The 18,859-nt window shown below is 36.4% G+C and overlaps 1 protein-coding gene across 21 annotated transcripts in view; it reads right to left on the bottom strand.

The window, feature by feature from the left end:
• The window catches only part of PAM (peptidylglycine alpha-amidating monooxygenase), a 279,745-nt gene that overhangs the window by 23,365 nt on the left and 237,521 nt on the right, over positions 1-18,859 (bottom strand). For all 21 annotated transcript variants that reach the window (XM_055297702.1, XM_063612837.1, XM_055297705.2 and 18 more), the window contains 4 exons: positions 16,838-16,967; positions 3,934-4,050; positions 1,860-1,932; positions 99-309 (listed from right to left, as the gene is read on the bottom strand). In XM_055297702.1, the coding sequence (XP_055153677.1) occupies positions 99-309; positions 1,860-1,932; positions 3,934-4,050; positions 16,838-16,967 (531 nt within the window). The remainder of the gene's footprint in view (positions 1-98; positions 310-1,859; positions 1,933-3,933; positions 4,051-16,837; positions 16,968-18,859) is intronic.

Raw genomic sequence — 18,859 nt, 5'->3', positions numbered from 1 at the left:
ATAATTACAGCTTAAAGAATGTGAGTAGTGGCCAATATTTAGTTCCCAGTGATACTGGCTAAGAATTACAATTGGAGATTAAGAGTCTTATTGGGTACCTTCTCCCCACTGTGTGATGAACTTTCCACTTGGTGAAAACTGCACAATCCTGCTGTTGCAGTAACCATCTGATACATAAATGGCTCCAGTGCCTGGATCCACAGCCACATCAGTAGGTTGACAGAAGTGGTTCTGGTCACTGCCTGGTTGCATTCTCCTTCCCAGGATTAATATAGGGTCTTCTTTATTGTTTGGATCCAGTTTGAACACCTTTTTAAAAAGGAACAAAAGCCTTACCTACTTTTCATGGTTATTAGTGACTTACACCCACATGACTAAGACCACTTTCACAAGCAATTGGAGTAGAAGCTCCCAGAGACTTATTTAAAAGAAGATATTAATACTTTTTAGAACTGAATGGGATCCTAGAAATCATCTGGTCTGGTTCCTTCATTTGATAACAAAGCCTATGAAGATTAAATGATTTGCTCAAGGTCACCCGGTTAATTAGTGGTGAATGGAGACTAGTACATGGATACCCAGTTCTGTCCACCCTGATGTTTCCTTTTTGTCTTTCCTTAGATAATACTACAATGCACTCCAGATAATACATGAGCAATAAATGTTTACTGAGATGATATTTTCCAAGTTATTTGCCACCTATTCATGAAAAGCATATTACACTTGATATAACTTCTTTTAAAAATAACACAAATTTGCCTTTTTATATATATATACATTTACTAGAGGCCTAGCCTCAATTTATAGAAGATTAAGGTAGTTTAAGAAAAAAACATAAAAACATAAGTGAAAAAATAGAAATAAGACTTAGGGCCAGACACGATGGCCACATCTGTAATGACAGCAATTTGCAAGGCTGAGGTAGGTGGACTGCATGAGTCCAGGAATTCAAGACCAGCCTGGGCAACCTGGCAAAATCCCATCTCTACAAAAAATTTAAAAAAATTAGCCAAGTATGCTGGTGTGTGATTGTGGTCCCAGCTACTTGGGAGGCTAAGGTGGGAGGATCACCTCAGCCTGGGAGTTGGAGGCTGTAGTGAGCCAAGATTATGCCACTGTACTCCAGCCTGAGGGACAGAGTGAGACCCTGTCTCAAACAACAACAACAACAACAGTTAGGAACAGAGAAAATAAAGGCAAATACAGACAGTTAAGAAAATGGTTGGGAGGGCCCATGTAGTTATTTGAGTGAAGCTTCACATCTGGCCCAAGGGACAAGTGTGACTTCATCATTTACATACTAGCTTTTCCTAGCATTGAGTTCTAAGAGAAATATTTCAGATGTGGATTGTTATGGATTGAATGTTTGTGTCTCAAATCCAAATTCACATGTTGAAATCCTAACCCCCAATATGATGGTAATACGAAGCAGGGCCTTTGGGAGGTCATCAGGACAAAAGGGTAGAGTTCTCATGAATGGGATTAGTACCATAAGAAGAGATAACAGAGATTACTGTCACTCTATCTCTCTGATCATGCAAGGATACTATGAGAAATTAGCAGCCTATAACCCAGAAGAGGGCCCTCACTAGAACTCAACCATGCTGGCACCCTGTTCTTGAACTTCCAGACTCCAGACCTGTGAGAAACAAATTTCGGTTGTTTATAAGCCACCCAGTCTATAGTACTTTGTTATAACATGCTGAACTAAGACATGGCTGCTCTATTTTCTTGTTATAACTTACTGAGTGACAGAAGAAAAAACAAACAAACAAACAAAAAACCCATACAACTCCAGAGCACTTCAAAAGCATAACTCTGTTAGCTTCTAATTTGAATATTACCAAAAGGAAGACTACCTGATGGAGAGCCACGTCTGTGACCCAATAATTCCCATCTTTATCTATACTCAAGCCATGTGGCAAGTAAAACCTGCAAAATAAAAATATTTGTGTTAATTACACATTTACTCTCAAGGCATATGTGACAGAAATTTTTCTAATTAATCTGTAAAGACAATACAAAGTTATAAATTGATAAATGTATACTTGCATTATTATAGAAAAGACCAAAATGAATTGTTAATAAAAATACTGTTATAATGAGATCTCCTTGTGACAAATCTTAGGTAGTATTTAATAGTATTAAAATTTATAAATTAAGCCTACGTATAAATTACAAATGTTTATTATAAAGTATGGTATATTAGAGAAAACAGTATCAGTTTAAAAATGGGTTCTGAGGTCATAAATATTAGCATCTTACAAATATGTATAAAACTGTCTTAAGAAACATAAATGGATTGATATAGTTTGAGGTTAAAACATGTTGCAAGGAAATGTAATGTGTTAATATAAACTATTAGACATATAACTCAAAGGCTTTAAAGAGTGCCTATTAAAGACAGTAAAACCCACAGCATATAACCTTCAGCCAATATGGGCTGTGAATATCTAAGCAAAGTGAAATAGTGAGCTAGATAAACATTAGAGAAGGTTAATCTGGCAAATCAATCTTAATGATCTGGGTAAGGAACTTGGACTGAGCTAACAGACACATGGACAATACATTGAGGTGGTTTGGTCCAATGATATCCGACAATCCAATAGCTCTGTTAGCTTCTAATCTTAGTGTAGTGTTGACAACACAGATTTTTTTTTCATGAGCCATAACTGTAACACTCTGATTTTGACTAATTAGCTGAACTAGATCCCTGTTTTGACAACTGAATGTGAGGATTATGATTTGCTTTCAAACAGATACTCCACCGATGGCCAAGTTGATTTAGCAGTAGTTGTTCTGCCTTCCCCTTAATTCCTTTCTGGAATGAGGGTGCTTTTGGTTAATAAATAGAGCACCAATGAAACAAGTTCAAAAATTTCACCTCTGACACACAATCTTGAGAATGCTGTTAAAAAATTCTAAGCATCATTATCATCTCCACAAGCAGCTGCACTCAAAACGGTGACTATCCACCTTGCGAAGAAGCTAGCTTTCCCCGTGCTTAAGCAGATGGAGAAGGGTATAATTCCTGAAGCTGTCAGGTTACAATGGTTCAGGAGATCTGTAAGCAAGTGCCTCCCTCACTTCTTTCAATGACCATAAATATCAGCCAACTTTTTTTTTTTTTTTGGCTGCCAAGTGCCATCTCAAAATAAGACTAAATAATGAGCAGTTTTCAAAGCCAAATTACATATGCATGATAAGGAATACTAAAAATGACACTTGTTTAGTATTAACTTTGAGATAGAAAAAGAGAAGCTCTTTTTCTTAATGGTGATTACTTGATGAGTTTGGCTGTCCTGAAGAATTTTTCTGCTGAAGAATTTTTTTGGATCATTAGAGCTGGCTGAGCAGCAACTCAATCAAGTATGTAAGATATATATTACATATGTAATATGTAACAAACTTGACTACATATTAAAATCACCTGGGGACTTAAGATTATTAGCCCCACTCTATACAAAATCTAAATCTAATTTTTTAAAGGTCAAATTGACAAATTTTAATTGTATACATTTATGGGGTACAATGTGATGTTATGACATGTATACAATGCGGAGTGATTAAATCAAGCTAATGAACATATCCATCACCTCAAATACTTAACATTTTTTGAGGTGAGAACATTCCAAATATACTCATTTAGCAATTATGAAATAGGCAAGGACCTGAATAGACAGTTCTCAGAAGAAAACATACGAATGGCAAACAGATAAGTGAATCTAAATATTTTGAAGCTTCCCAGATGATTCTAATATTCAGTCAAGATTTAGAAACACCTACATAGAAAATGAAAGATGGGATGGCCCAGTTAGTTTTCTGCTTTCTCAAGTGCAGTTGTACAAAACACTCGAATTTCAAGACTCTATGATACACTATATACTCAATATATGTAGTACAAGTCTTAACAACATAAGTCATTTAACTCACAGATTTTTTCCACTGGACTGGAGTACCGCAGCATTATTTGGATCTATGACAAGAATAGTGGCTTCTTCAATTGGTCCAAGTCCTATGTGCTGGTAAACAAACTTGCTGTCAAACGAGCTAAACAAAAAGCATTAAATAGGAAATGAAACAATCATAAATTCCAATGAAATTGAGAAATGCAGACCATTCACTTGAGATTCTAAATACAAAATCAAAAGAGCTCAAATGTATTTGACTTCACTCTTTGCCACATTTCAGTCATTTGGATTATAATATACACCATTAACCTGTAGAACCATGCTACTCAGGGTGGTCAGTAGAACGGAAGCATTGGCATTGCTGGGAAATGCAGTTTCAGACCTACCGGACCTGAATCTGCATTTGCACAAGACCCCTGGGTGGTTCCTATGCTCACTGGGGTTTGAGAAACATTGATCAAGAACTCTTAATGTACCTGAAAAATTTCAAAAGCTCTTCAAAAGAGTATGCAGTCATTCAATAGACATTTTCTTTCATATTGCAAAAGAAAATATGGCTTATTTGAACTTTGTCATTAATGATAACAATAGCTGGAAGAGCAATGATCAAAATGTTTGTTATTATACTTTATGTACAACATGCAAATACATATTATAGAGATATAAAAGAGGATGTTCAAAGTATTTAAAAGTTATAAAACTGAATCTAGGCCGGGTGCGGTGGCTCACGCTTGTAATCCCAGCACTTTGGGAGGCTGAGGCGGGCGGATCACGAGGTCAGGAGATCGAGACCACGGTGAAACCCCGTCTCTACTAAAAATACAAAAAAATTAGCCGGGCGTGGTGGCGGGCACCTGTAGTCCCAGCTACTCGGAGAGGCTGAGGCAGGAGAATGGCGTGAACCCGGGAGGCGGAGCTTGCAGTGAGCCGAGATTGCGCCACTGCACTCCAGCCTGGGTGACAGAGCGAGACTCCATCTCAAACAAACAACAAAAAAAAAACCGAATATATCCTTGAGACAAAAATATGCTTAGAGGCATAAAACTTACCAAATAACAGCTATTCTATAACTACAAAATGAACAACTATGCAATAATTAATTAAAAAACTTAAATATGACAATTTCTGCTTTTAAACTCAGTACCTTTTAGATTATAAATTATGGACATATATTCATACATATATACTTTCAAAATTATATTTCTATTTAAATTGTTAGTAATATAATTCCTTAAATTCACAATTATCACAGACATGGTACTTTTCTGTTTGGGAAATTATATGTTAACAGGGATGAATGACAAAGATAAACTCTTCTAATCTAAGCTTCTGTAATATAGAAGTAAATGTATGAAATAACAAGAAACCAAGTTATCTTCTCAAAAAAGGATTGGATCAGTACATATTTGAGGGGTGTGTGTGTGTGTGTGGGTGGGTGGGTGTGTATGTGTGTGTGTTTATAAATACACATATCAAGTCAATAAATGACTTATGAATATTTCTGTAAAACAGAATTGCCTTTATGGCATCAGGCAAAGTTGCGAAAAAAGTATTAATATTTTGTAGTTCAACTGTTTAAGCAAAAGAAGAATCTGAATAACATTAAATATTTGCTAAGATATTATATATTTGCAATTTGGGAAGGTAACAGACTACTTGGATCTGTCATGAATCCACTGATCAGTTGGCTGCCATTTTTATGGAACTTACGTAGAGTCCCAGTACTCTACATAAATAGGAGAACAAAAAAAAATTCTTAAATTATATTCTTTGGCCATTAAAAAATACACCACACAATTATCTGAGTTACTTGACTGTTACAGTCTTTTGGGTATAGTTTTCCTGAAAGACAACAATAAGTCCCTGAGTAGTTCTTATTAATGATGCATTCAATTGAACACAAAATATTGATTCAGCTTTGTCAATCTAAAACTTAAGTAATACTCTTTATATATGCTATTATATGCAGTTAAAAACCACACAGTGGTACCTAGAAAAAAAAATAAATTTATGAAATGGAAGTATCATCATTAACAAAACAGATTTCATAAGATAGTTATGGGGTCATTATCAAACTGAAATGTGAAATTTTATTAGATAGGAACTGATGTAAAAATATTCATAGTATTATTAAATTATGGGAGAATGGTAAAGGGAAAATATGAAGTCACTCTTGCTAGTATGAAACACCAAATAATTTATCCTATATCTGAAAGTCTAAATATGAATTTATTTACTAAAAACATAACTATTCCTCTGAAAAACATAGGTACTGGATTCAACCATTAATAATCTTTTATTTTTCCAAGTTGACTGTAATAATGACTAACAAGTTCAGCACATCTGAGACTCAGTATATTATAACCTTCACATTCATATGTAATAGGTTAAAGTTTCTTCATTCATTATCTCTTTTTAAGGTTTGATACGGTTTGGCTGTGTCCCCACCCAAGTCTTATCTTCAATTGTAGTTTCCATAATCCCCATGTGTCGTGGGAGGGACTTGGTGGAAAGTAATTGAATCATGGGGTGGTTACCCCCTTTCTGCTGTTCTCATGATAGTGAGTTCTCATGAGATCTGATAGTTTTATAAGGAGCTTTTCCCCCTTTTTCCTGGCACTTCTCCTTCTTGCCATCATGTGAAGGACATGTTTGCTTCCCCTTCTGAAGCAATCTGCCTGATTGTAAGTTTCCTGAGGCTCCTCCAGCCACGTTGAACTGTAAGTCAATTAAACTTCTTTCCTTTATAAATTAACCAATCTTGGGTATGTCTTTATCAGCAGTGTGAGAAGGAACTAATACAGGAGATTGGTACCAGAAATAGGGGGCTGCCATAAAGATACACAAAAATGTGGAAGCAACTTTGGAACTGGGTAATAGGCAGAAGTTAGAACAGTTTGGAGGGCTCAGAAGAAGACAAGAAGATATCGGAGAGTTTGTAACTTTCTAGAGCCTTGTTGAATGGCTTTGACGAAAATGCTGATAGTGATATGAACAATGAAGTCCAGGCTGGGATGGTCTCGGATGGAGATGATAAGCTTGCTGGGAACTGGAATAAAGTTCAGTCTTGCTATGTTTTAGCAAAGAGACAGTTGGCATTTTGCCCCTGCCCTAGAGATTTGTGGAACTTTGAACTTAAGAGAGATGATTTAGGTGGAAGATGATCTGGTGGAAGAAATGTCTAAGCAGCAAAGCGTTCACGGTGTAACTTGAGTGCTCATAAGAGCATTCAGTTTTATTAATTCACAAAGACATGGTTTGAATTGGAACTTGTGTTTAAAAGGGAAGCAGAGCATAAAGGTTTGGAAAATTTGCAGCCTGATGATGTGATAGAAAAGAAAAACCCATTTTCTGAGGAGAAATTCAAGCCAGCTGCAGAAATTTGCATAAGTAACGAGGAGCCAAAAGTTACTTGTCAAAACAAGAGGGAAAATGTCTCCAGGGCATACGAGAGGTCTTCACAGCAGCCCCTTACATCACAGACCCAGTGGCCCAGTAGAAAAAAATGGTTTGGCTTGGCCTAGGGCCTTGCTGCTCTGTGCAGCCTCAGGACTTGGTGCCTTGTGTCCTAGCTGTGGCTAAAAGAGGCCAAGGTAAAGCTTGGGCCTTGGCTTCAGAGGGTGCAAGCCCCAAGCCTTGGCAGCTTCCATTTGGTGTTGAGCCTGTGGGTGCACAGAAGTCAAGAATTGAGGTTTGGGAACCTCTGCCTAGATTTCAGAAGATGTATGGAAATGCCTGGAGGTCCAGGAAGAAGTTTTCTGCAGGGGAGGAACCCTCATTGAGAACCTCTCCTAGGGCAGTGTGAAAGTGAAATGTGGGGTCAGAGCCCCCACAAAGAGTCTAGAGTCTCCACTGGTGCACTGCCTAGTGGAGCTGTGAGAAGGGAGCCACCATTCTCAAGACCTTGGAATGTTAGCTCCACCCACAGCTTGCACCATGTGCCTGGAAAGGCAACAGACACTCAATGCCAACTGTGAAAGCAGCTGAGAGGGGGGCTGTACACTGCTCAGCCACAGGGATGGAGCTGCGCAAGGCTGTGGGAGCCTACCTCTTGCATCAGTGTGACCTGGATGTGAGACATGGAGTCAAAGGATATCATTTTGGAGCTCTAAGATTTGACTGCCCCGCTGGATTTTGGACTTGGATGGGGCCTGTAGCCTCTTCATTTCGGCTGAATTCTCCCATTTGGGAGAGACCTGGTGGAAAGTAATTGAATCATGGGGGTGGTTACCCCATGCTGCTGTTTTCTGATAGTCAGCAGGTTCTCATGAGATCTGGTGGTTTTATAATGGGCTTTTACCACTTCTGCTCAGCACTTCTTCCTGCCATCATGTGAAGGACATGTTTGCTTCCCCTTTCGCCTGATTGTAAGTTTCCTGAGGCTTCACCAGCCATGCTGAACTGTGAGTCAATTAAACCTCTTTCCTTTATAAATTACCCAGTCTCAAGTATGTCTTGAACTAATACAAGGTTTAAGTCTCACATTCCTCATTATTCAGAAACATTTCAGTGCTTTGTAAAGGCACAATGGTAATCTAAATAATGTGAAAATTATGCTTCTGCTATTAAGAGTTAAAACCTTTCCCTGTCTTTTTTTAAATGGAAATTTTAATTAAGATAATTGTAGATGCATATTCAGTTGTAAGAAATAAAAACAATTCTATGTGCACTTTACACAGTTTCTCCATTTTGCAAAACTATATATAACATCACTATATATAATAAAACTATATATAATATTTTCATTTATTCTTAGTTTATTTCCTTGGAATATACTAGTACATTACTCTTCTACCCCATCCCGACCTATGGAATATGGAAAGTTACCGATTCATAATTCCAATTCATAATTCTTGCCAAGTGCTATCTACTTTATATGTAGATTGTGAGTTCTGACTCACCATTGACAGCTAATAATAGTGGCAGGCCAAATGCCTATTACATATCCTCGTATTATACCTCAGCACACATAATTCCACATCATCCCCTCTCTGCAGAATGACAAATCATTAGGGAAACCTGATATATTTACTTGCTCCCATGGTTTCTCCAAGAATGGGATGCAGTATTTCTGTAAGATAACTGCCCCTTTGATCTGTCTTGTCATTCATGTAAATATTCACCATCATTCCTAAATCTCTGGCCATAGTATTTTAGGAAATAGCACTCCTACAATTTATTGATGAGGAGAAAGTAAAAAGGTTTCTCTCCCTCTCCAGGAGCATATACTGAACTTCTGTAACTTAAAGCATTTCTTATGGCTCCAGATTATTTCTCTAGACACTCAAATATTTCAAAGTGTAAACTATAGGTTAAATTACTCACTGATAGCCATGTAAGATCAGAGTCACAGACCTGAAATGCTGGGCTTGGCTTCCAAGAAAACAAGTTGCATTAAGGAAGAAATATAAATAACAGACCCACAGTCCTTGTGCCAGTCAGGTCAAATGAAAATATTGCAGCTGATGAGTAGGTAAGTGAAAAACATCCTCTATCAATGGCATTGTTCTACACTGCACACAAATGTAGAAAAAAATGTATCAAGTAATTGATACTGTGCTGCCACAAACACTATTTGTGTATGGGCATTTATATTCATAATATAGAACTTTCAAGTTTCCAGTGGTGGCAGCAAATAGTAAAATTAACTAATTTGAGGATCATCTAATTTTATTTCATTATCCACTTTTTGGTGTTGTAATAGAAAATTCTGACATAGCAAATGAAGGAATGGGAAGAAAAATAGCAAATGAAGGAATGGGAAGAAAAACAAGGAACAAACAAAATAAGACAGAGTAAGTAAATCAGAGTAATTTTTTTTTTTTTTTTTTTTTTGAGACAGGGTCTCTGTCACCCAGGTTGGAGTGCAGTGGCATGATCACGGCTCATGGGAGCCTCAACCTCCCAGACTCATGTGATCCTCCCATCTCAGCCTCCTGAGTAGCTGGGACCACAGGTGCACATCACCATGCCCAGCTAATTTATTTTTATTTTTTGTAGAGATGGGGGTCTCCCTATATTGACCAGGCTGATCTTGAACTTTTGGGCTCAAGCAGTTCTCCCAACTCCACCTCCCAAAGTTCAGATATTTACAATTAAAAGTTGGATCCTTAAAAAAAACCGTCTTGCAACATATCAAGATATCCTTCCCAGTATCTTATTACAATGTAACAACTAATTATCTGGGTCTTTTTAGGTTTCGTTTGCTATTACAAATTACACTCATGTCATCTATATGTACAAAGGGCATTTTATGTTTGCTTAAGACTAGCTACTTTTCCATAGCTTTATGATTATTATTCATATTATTACTATACTTCCACTGTTAAGAATATCAGTGATAATGCAAATTCTAGAATTTACTGATTAGAGAATCTGTTCATTTAACTACCACCTCTCAAAAACAAAGTAAAAAATGATACAAAGCTAACAAAACATAACAAAATCCAAAGATAAAACACTTTACTTATATATACAGCTCATTTAAATGTAGTAATTTACTTCTGTAATGTAAATAACAAATAAGAAAAACCCAGAATTCTTAGGAAGAATGTAGCTTTAAAGGAATTAATCACTACATAATAGGCCTGACCACTTCATTTAAAATAATTGTGATTTTTTTAATAGATGTCTGTATGTTTAAACTGGCAGCATCAAGGGACATTCATTTACTCAGATGATTGGTTGACCAGTCCTAATCCTTTCACTTGGGATGGCTGGAGCTTCACGGAACTAACAGCTGGTCCCTGACGGTTACACACGGCAAATAATAAAATACGTTGACATCTTTTTTCAAATGAGAAAATCACAGTCCCCCTCCAAACACACATGTTAAACTTGCTAAGTACGTAGTTTATAAACTCTTGTAATTCAAAGAAAGGTAACCCTTGAACAGTTCACAAATGGCTGTCAGATTATAGAGCTGGATACACCGTTGCTATAGCAAACTGCTTATTTAGTGTTCTAAAGCAGCTACTCCACATTATTTGCTGCAGAGAGGTCTTTATTTCAACAACATTTAACTTTTTACAGGATATAATAATACCCTGAACATTTCACACAGTGCCTGGAGCACTTTTGATTTTTCTTTGTTTCTCTGGAAAAGCACTCAGTTGAAAAGACTGAACTGTGGCCTATGGGCTGGAATTCATCAGTTCTTTATTTTAGCAGTTTGAATTCTCCATTAATGATTTTTCACATTAGCAGCTAATCAAACAGTTTAGATAAGGCTGGGAAGAAATGCTTTGCTATATTCACACACACAAAAGAGCTACAGTAAGGAGAAAATAAAATTCCATGCCATGAATCAAAATTAAAGGAATTCAAATTAAATAATAGCAACTGAAGGAAGATATGAAATATAATGTAATTATATAAATGAAGAAGCTAGAGAAATAACTGTAGGTTTTCATGCAAGAATATAAGTGAAATGTAACCTCAATGTTAGAAAAGCAAAGATATACAAAGGCCAGAGACTCTCGATGGAATATAACTTAATATCATGTTAAAAACACTTACTTCTGAAAATAGACATATTGTAAAAAGTCCCTGTGAGGCAGGAAAAGAGATGGGCAGACAAAAAAAATTCAGTATGACTATTTAGTGCCATTTTGGGCCTAGAACTATAAATGCCACAAATAGATATGAAGAGAAAAAAGAACTAGGTATCATACATCCAGGCTCTGGATTCTATTCAGTCAATAAGGCCACTGGGGACAAGTGACTTAACAAGGTACATTTTGTTACTTAACAGTATGAGATAGTTATTAAAGCCCTCACTTTTTGGGCAAGCGACTGAGAATCAGGGAGTTCAAACGTCTTGATGCAAGTCTCAAAAACAGGAAATGGTAACCAAGATTCAAATCCAGGCCTCCTATCTTAAAAAAAAATGTGATTTTCTCTTACTAGGATTGGCCTGACTGAATTGGTAAATCTCCCACCAGTTATCAAATTCAATGTGTACTGTAGAAGAGATGGAAGAATAGTCACATAACCAAGAAGAACTAGAGAAAATAGCATAAAACTGGAAGAAAAAGGCTCCAGTAAAGTGTGAAATGGCGATATGAGAAAGATAGAACACTGAAACATTCTTTTCTGTAGAACCCCTTACAGTTTTCCCTCAGACATGACAGTACTAAGGTAACAGACACTTTTGAGTTCTGTTCTCCAGGGCCAGTTAACTAAGGTAGGAAAGAAATTGCAGATGTTGAAGCATAACCCAGGCAGATATCTTAACTGAGGCTCCAGAAAACTAGTGAAGCAAATCTTGAACTGATTTTTCTACAAGTTAGGAAGCAGACAGATTTCTAAAACGATAGATCTTGGCAAAAGTCCATAAAGTATTGATAAAGAGATGGTTTGTGAGCTATCTGGGGGGAGGAGGGAAGAAGATTCCTAGAAGACTATGAGTTCTGTACAAATGAAACTTGCAAAACCAACCATTCAACTATTCAAATTTTATAAACATCATCTATGAAGATATAAAAGGCATGCTTATCAAAGAGATCTAATACGAAGTCGGGAGAACTAACACAAATTCTCTGGCTAATTAAGATTAAAATAATGTCTGTAAATTGAAACAATGCTAAATGTAATAAAGTAGAACATAATTGGAATAAAGCCCTGAATTCAATATTTTTAAAACACTGCATGAGCATAAACCTCCAGTAAAAATATCAGCATAATTTTTGACATATATTTGGAGATTTTCATAGATTACAAATTCTACATAAGGCAACACAGTGATATAACTGCTAAAAAAAGGGAATACAATTCTCTTATACTAACAGATATGTAGAATACACATCAAGGGAACTAATTGTAACACTGATCAAATAATATATGAGGTATTGTGACCACTTCTAGGCGAAACACTTTAAAGGGGAGAGAAACCAAAATTCCTTCACTTGAAATAAATCATGTCAGCATGAAGATTGGTTGAGAGCTTGGAGAATATTCAGTTTGCAAAAGATAAGGCTTTCTTCAAATATGCAAATAATTGACATGGATAAGTGGGAATAAATTCATCCTGCATTACTAAAAGGTGAAGTTATAGGACACAGATTTAGGTAAAATAATGAAGTACTTTATAACATCTAGATGGGTCCCATAATTGGAAAGCATGTCTCATATCTAGGGAATTTCTTAGCATTGAAAAAATTCAAGCACTGGATGATGGTTGAAGTTGCTGTAGAAGAGATGTATACATTAGGTGGGAGGCTGGAGATAAGCTCCCTGATGGACACTTGCTGTTTTGGGAGTACGTGTTTCTTGTTGCATTTTGTGATAATGAAACCTTACCTTTTTCTAGTTGACCCAACATTTTGAGCTCCACTGTCAGCCCATTGCTTCAGATAATGTTGACTCTACTCCCACATTTTGTGAGTAGAACAAAAGACACAGGCTAAGCCACAGACTCAATTTTATTCCTCTGCCCAAAATATCTGGTTTAATGTGCAATGAGACATGATCTAGGTCAGACCAAGGAATGCTACAAAGACTAATTTTAGTGAGTTTATGTTGACTCATCAGGCATATAGACTATCTCTTCTGTGACATTAGGATGACAATGTGAATTGAACCTGCAAATGGAGAGGAGCAACAGAATGAATCAAAGACTGGAAATGGAGCCACCCTACAGAAAAATGAGCTGTAAAATAGATCCTGATAATGTAACTGGGCTACTATATTCCTTGAAGTTTTCACTTATACAAACTAATTTTATCTTTTCCTAAGTTAGTTTGTGTTGAGTTTTCTCTCTTATTTGTAACAGAAAGAATCTGAAGTTATACTACTTCCAAGACCCCTTCCAACTCCATGTGAAGAAATGATAAATGAAATAAGAAATACAACTTCTAACATCTATAAGTTAGGGGCAAGACCCATAGTTAAGTGGGTATATGATGTGAGTTCTGCATAGTACACTCCAACCATAGCTCAGGTACATGAAAGATGGGCCAAGAAGCACTTTGAGTGGGGTGGTGATTTTAAGACAGAAACTCAGGAACAGCTATTACTGAGGCAAAAGCTACCCAGTTCCTGCTGGGAAACATTTAAACTTTAAAGAGCTCTAGCTGCCATGCTGCCCTAACACCAGGGCAGACAAGAGACTCTTCAAAGTTTCATTACACCCTGCTGGCAATAGGCATTTCTTATTTCAGCTAGAAGAGAAGCAATATTGAAGTAAGGGAGAAAAATGGAAATCAAATTGAGAAAGGGAGTGACTGTCATCTTTCAGGACGTCAGAGGTTTATCATCATTATAATTTTGGTTGCCATGTATATTTAGTGTGGTTAAGTCAAAGAATAAGGGCTGATCAGGGTTACCAGGTGGGAATGAAGAATAATAGTACTTATAAAGACAGCTGATGCAATGATATTAAAGGAGCTTTGGGTACGGAGTATTAATTAGGAATTATTATTAACTCCAAGTACTGTCTGATATTTAAAGAATGATCACATCTTATGAACTATGGGACATAATGTGCTTCAATTTGATTTAGAATATGCCCTGGTCTTATAGAACCTACAATTTTGTGAACCTCAGAAATATCAGAATGGGAAAGATTTCAAGGAAAATTAATACAGGATTTGTCACTATCAAACAGGAGTAACAAGAAGAATGAAGTTTCCAACTAATTTTTAATTTGTATTGTCCCTCACCTGTACATCATAAATTCCACAGGAAGGTACTTTTTCTTTGTATAATCCTTGGATTTTTAATGAAGGACAAAAAAACACCGATATACTTCATCCAATTTATAGAATGTGACTTAGGAATGATGGCCATGCATTACCATTCAAAGAATGGAGCCTGAATCTAATTTGTTCTTTGAACTAATCCAAATTTATTTTCCTAAAAAATAAACAACAGAGTAATCTACTTCTAATTCTACTCAGAGAGCTGAGTGCCAGAAAAGAATTTCCTTACAACCATGGATTGCAAAGTGTGCTAGGGGCAACAGGCAATACCAGGAAGGGAGACGGAAAGAGAGAAAAAAAATAGTTTTACATCTGAAAGACAAAGACGAAGAAGAGCGAAGAAACAGAGATTTAGTGAGTAAAATCAGCAGTTTTCTCTGAAGACATCTTGCATGTTCAACTGCACCCCTTTGTAGATGTCATTTATCAGGGCAAATACTCTGGGGCTTTACCAATGAAACCAGAATCTATTTCCACAGGATCCTGGTTACCTAGATGCTAGCACAGCCAGATAAGCCACAGAAAATGCTCTTAGGTGGTTCCTCTTTCATAGTCTTACTTCATCTCCCACAGATCCCTTTTTCTATTAAACTATTCCAGTCTCTGCTGTTTACTTGGAAATGAATATCACATTAAAATGGAAAATTGGCCTTTGTCCAATTTAGCTTTAGTCAGCTGAAACAGTATCAATGGGAGAAAATGATGCTGTAATTTTCTCCTCTGGTAAAATGTGGCTAGAAATCCATGCAGAAAATGTAGCAATATTCATTAAAATGAAGAATATGCTACCATGAATAGTAATAGTTTGCTTTTAAAAGCACTTGTTAAAATACTATTAGATGTTCCATAATGACTAAGATGATATAACAGAGACGTATGAATGAGAATGTTGAGTTTGATTATTTACTTTGAACTCTGAAGTGATCTTTTTCAGAGTCCATTTTCAAGTATGACAACTGGAAAGGACAATTAAACAGTAAGAATGCTACCAATGTATTCTGAAATGTTGATTGAATTTCATCTTCAACTGCACAAAGAATGTTAGACATAGGCATATGTGACAGAACCAGGTTTAACAAAAATTTAATCAACATCTCTGAAACTGGAGAAAACCAATTGAACTATACATGTAGATCCTCAATTTTCCAAATGAGACCCCATAGTTATACGTATGAAAAGAGAAGATACATTAGATGTAATTGATAAAAGATCTTAAAATTTATCTCCCTATATAAACTTGTATCGAAATAAATGAATAATGGATATTCATTACTTAAAAGAATTAAAATAACCTGCTAAATTGTAGGGTTTAGCTTTTAAAAATTGTTTAGCTAAATTGTGGGGCAAGCTCTTAAAAATACAATCATGAACATGCTTACAATTCTATTAAAAGCAGTATCACAAAGTGGCTAAGTGGGCCAACTCTGGAGTTAGATGGGAAGCAACTGAAGCCTGGCTTTGCCACTTGCTAATTTGGGCAAAATACTTAACTTCTCTTGGTTTCTACACCTGTAAAACCTGAATAATGATGGTAACTCAGGGAAAACACTCAATAACCATTCTATGTTTTTACTAAAAATCCCTCTAAGGAATTTTTAAGGAAAGGAAAATCCAGAGGATAAAGCAGTAGTAATAGACAGTCCTAGAGTTATTCTTAAGACTTTGATGCTCATGAAAAGAGCAAATTTGAGTAATAAAATTAGTCTATATTAAAACCTGAAGCCAAGTTACTATTTCTTCACATGTAGTGGCCAAACTGCCCCAACCACACTGTCCAGGACAATGGTCTTGGCATAGTTCTGCACCCAGGATGTGAAAATAACAAAAGTGCATTGTTATAGTCAACCAGCAACCTTTCTTAGTTGATTACTTATCATAAGCACTCTCCTTGAAGTCTTGAACATTTTCACTAAGGTACTGACTTAACTATCTTTAATGTTATAGATAGATAACAGGAGGGAGCAAAATGGTAAGTGGGTAGAATCACAGATTGTTACGGTCTTCTTTCCATAAACTATTTTGTGAAACTACTTTGTTTTAAAGCACACAAGACTTCCTCTCTGCTACTTACTACAGTCAGACATTAAAAGGACAAATATATTATGCTCAAAAAATCAAATTCTAAAAATCCTTTATAGTTCCCTCACCATTATTGTTAGTTTAGTGAAAAAATTATGTACACTATTTTTATTTTCATTTGCTTATTGAAGAAAAAATATCACTTACTTTCCATCCCAGACATGGTCACCTCTGTGGAAAATCACCAGGTTATTCTTAGGGTCTAGAGCCACCCCAGAAACCTGGCCTGGCAACAAGTCTACTCCAAGCCAATCCAGTGCCTCTTCCATGTGGAAATCTAAAAGATATATCCACACATTTAGTGTAAAAGAGAAAGGTCGAATTGCCTTGTGAGGATTCACAATAGGTACAAGAAGCTCATGCAATAACATCACTAGATGCAAAGAAATAAAAAAAGACAATCAAGCCGTGCTCTACATAAATTATACCACATGCACATTCCAAGTAGCTTTCTGAGTGATGAAATGAAGTGACTGGGAACTTGCATTAGGACTGTTTGCTTTTCCTTTTGATAAGATGCCTGTAAAGCCAGCTAACTCAAGTCATTAAAGGGTAAATTTGAGGCGGCCTTCTTCTCAACAAGATTCTTACTTCACTCTCTTTGGAAAATACAACAACATACATGGCATTTTAATACAAAGCTTTTAAATGTTTTAAATAAATAGGAAGAATGGGCAATAAGCCTGGCACTATGTGTTCCTCTGTCCTTTTCCCTCATTCATCTATCTATCTATCTATCTATCTATCTATCTATCTATCTATCTATCATCTATCTATCTATCTATCTATCTATCTATCTATCTATCTATCTATCATCGATCATCTCCTGAGTAAATTCTGGATATTCAATATAAAATAGCCCCCATAATAAACCATTCATTGATTATTCCTTGTTACACAGGACTAAGATATCAGTCTCATTCTCCTAATTTCAGTGACCCTATAAGAATAGGACTCTCTTTTTCACTGTTCATATTTGGTTTCCTAAAATGAGAGAAGAAAAAAATGACAGAAACTCTGTGACTGAATGATTTCCAAATTATTCTTATTTCTGATCAGAATATATCTTCAGAGAATATCTGGATTTGCATGTGTGGGTGTTTTGAGACAGGGTCTCACTCTGTCACCCAGGTTGGAATGCAGTGGCACAGTCACAGCTCACTGCAGCCTCAACCTGCTGAGCTCAAGCAATCCTCCCACCTCGGTCTCCTGAGTAGTTGCGACAATAGCTGTGCACTACTATGCCCAGTTAATTGAAAAAAGCAATTTATTCCAGAGATGGCATCTCATTGTGTTGCCCAGGATGGTCTCCAATTCCTGGGCTCAAGTGATCCTCCTACCTCAGCCTCCCAAAGTGTGGGGATTATAGGTGTGAGCCATCGCAGCCAGCCTCATTTGTGTTAATCTCTTTTATAAACACGCTCACGGATAAAGGGTTACAATGTATATATCTATACTAATTGAGGATATAGAGTTATGAAGATGACTATGAAAGCTGTTGTATCAGCGTTGATATTTCTGTCCCTCCCAAATTCTTCAACAAAGATTCTGAGAAGAAAAGCAGCAATTTGAGTCTCATTCCTCCTTGCCACTCTGAAGGATGTGGCAACATGCAGTGAAATCCTCAAAGACAGACATTAAAGACTGGGGGGAGAAAGAGAAGCTCAAAGCTTATATGATCAGCTATGAAAACTTGAGAGGATGCTTGTGTGAGAACAAGCACTTCAAAATAATTCTGTCAACTACAGAAAAGAAAAAGTACCTTTTCACCCAAAATATTTTAAACTTTGTACATTTAATTTTTTAATAAAAATTAACAACACATAGCACAATAGGATGCCCAGATTAGTTCAACCTTTGCTGAAGCATCTTATTTGCTTCCTTCCCTTTTCTTTTTTTTCTTTCTTTCCTTCTTTCTTTTCCCTTTCCTTTCCTCCCTTTCCCTTTCCTTTCCTTCTTTTTTTCTGAAGCATCTTCAACAACTATTCCCTAAGTGTATTTTCTATGTAAGGTACTATGGTACAATCTGGGAATGCAAAGGAATAAAACGTGGTTTTTGGCCTTAGTAAATAAAAGGATATAATAGGGCTATAATAGGATAGGAATATGACAGAATACATTGTTTTAAAAACCCAGGAAACCAATACTTATGACACAAAGTAGTACCGG

Source organism: Symphalangus syndactylus, chromosome 11 (assembly GCF_028878055.3).
Source record: "Symphalangus syndactylus isolate Jambi chromosome 11, NHGRI_mSymSyn1-v2.1_pri, whole genome shotgun sequence".
In the NCBI taxonomy this organism is placed as follows: Eukaryota; Metazoa; Chordata; class Mammalia; order Primates; family Hylobatidae; genus Symphalangus; species Symphalangus syndactylus.
This window is presented reverse-complemented; position numbering and strand designations above follow the sequence as displayed.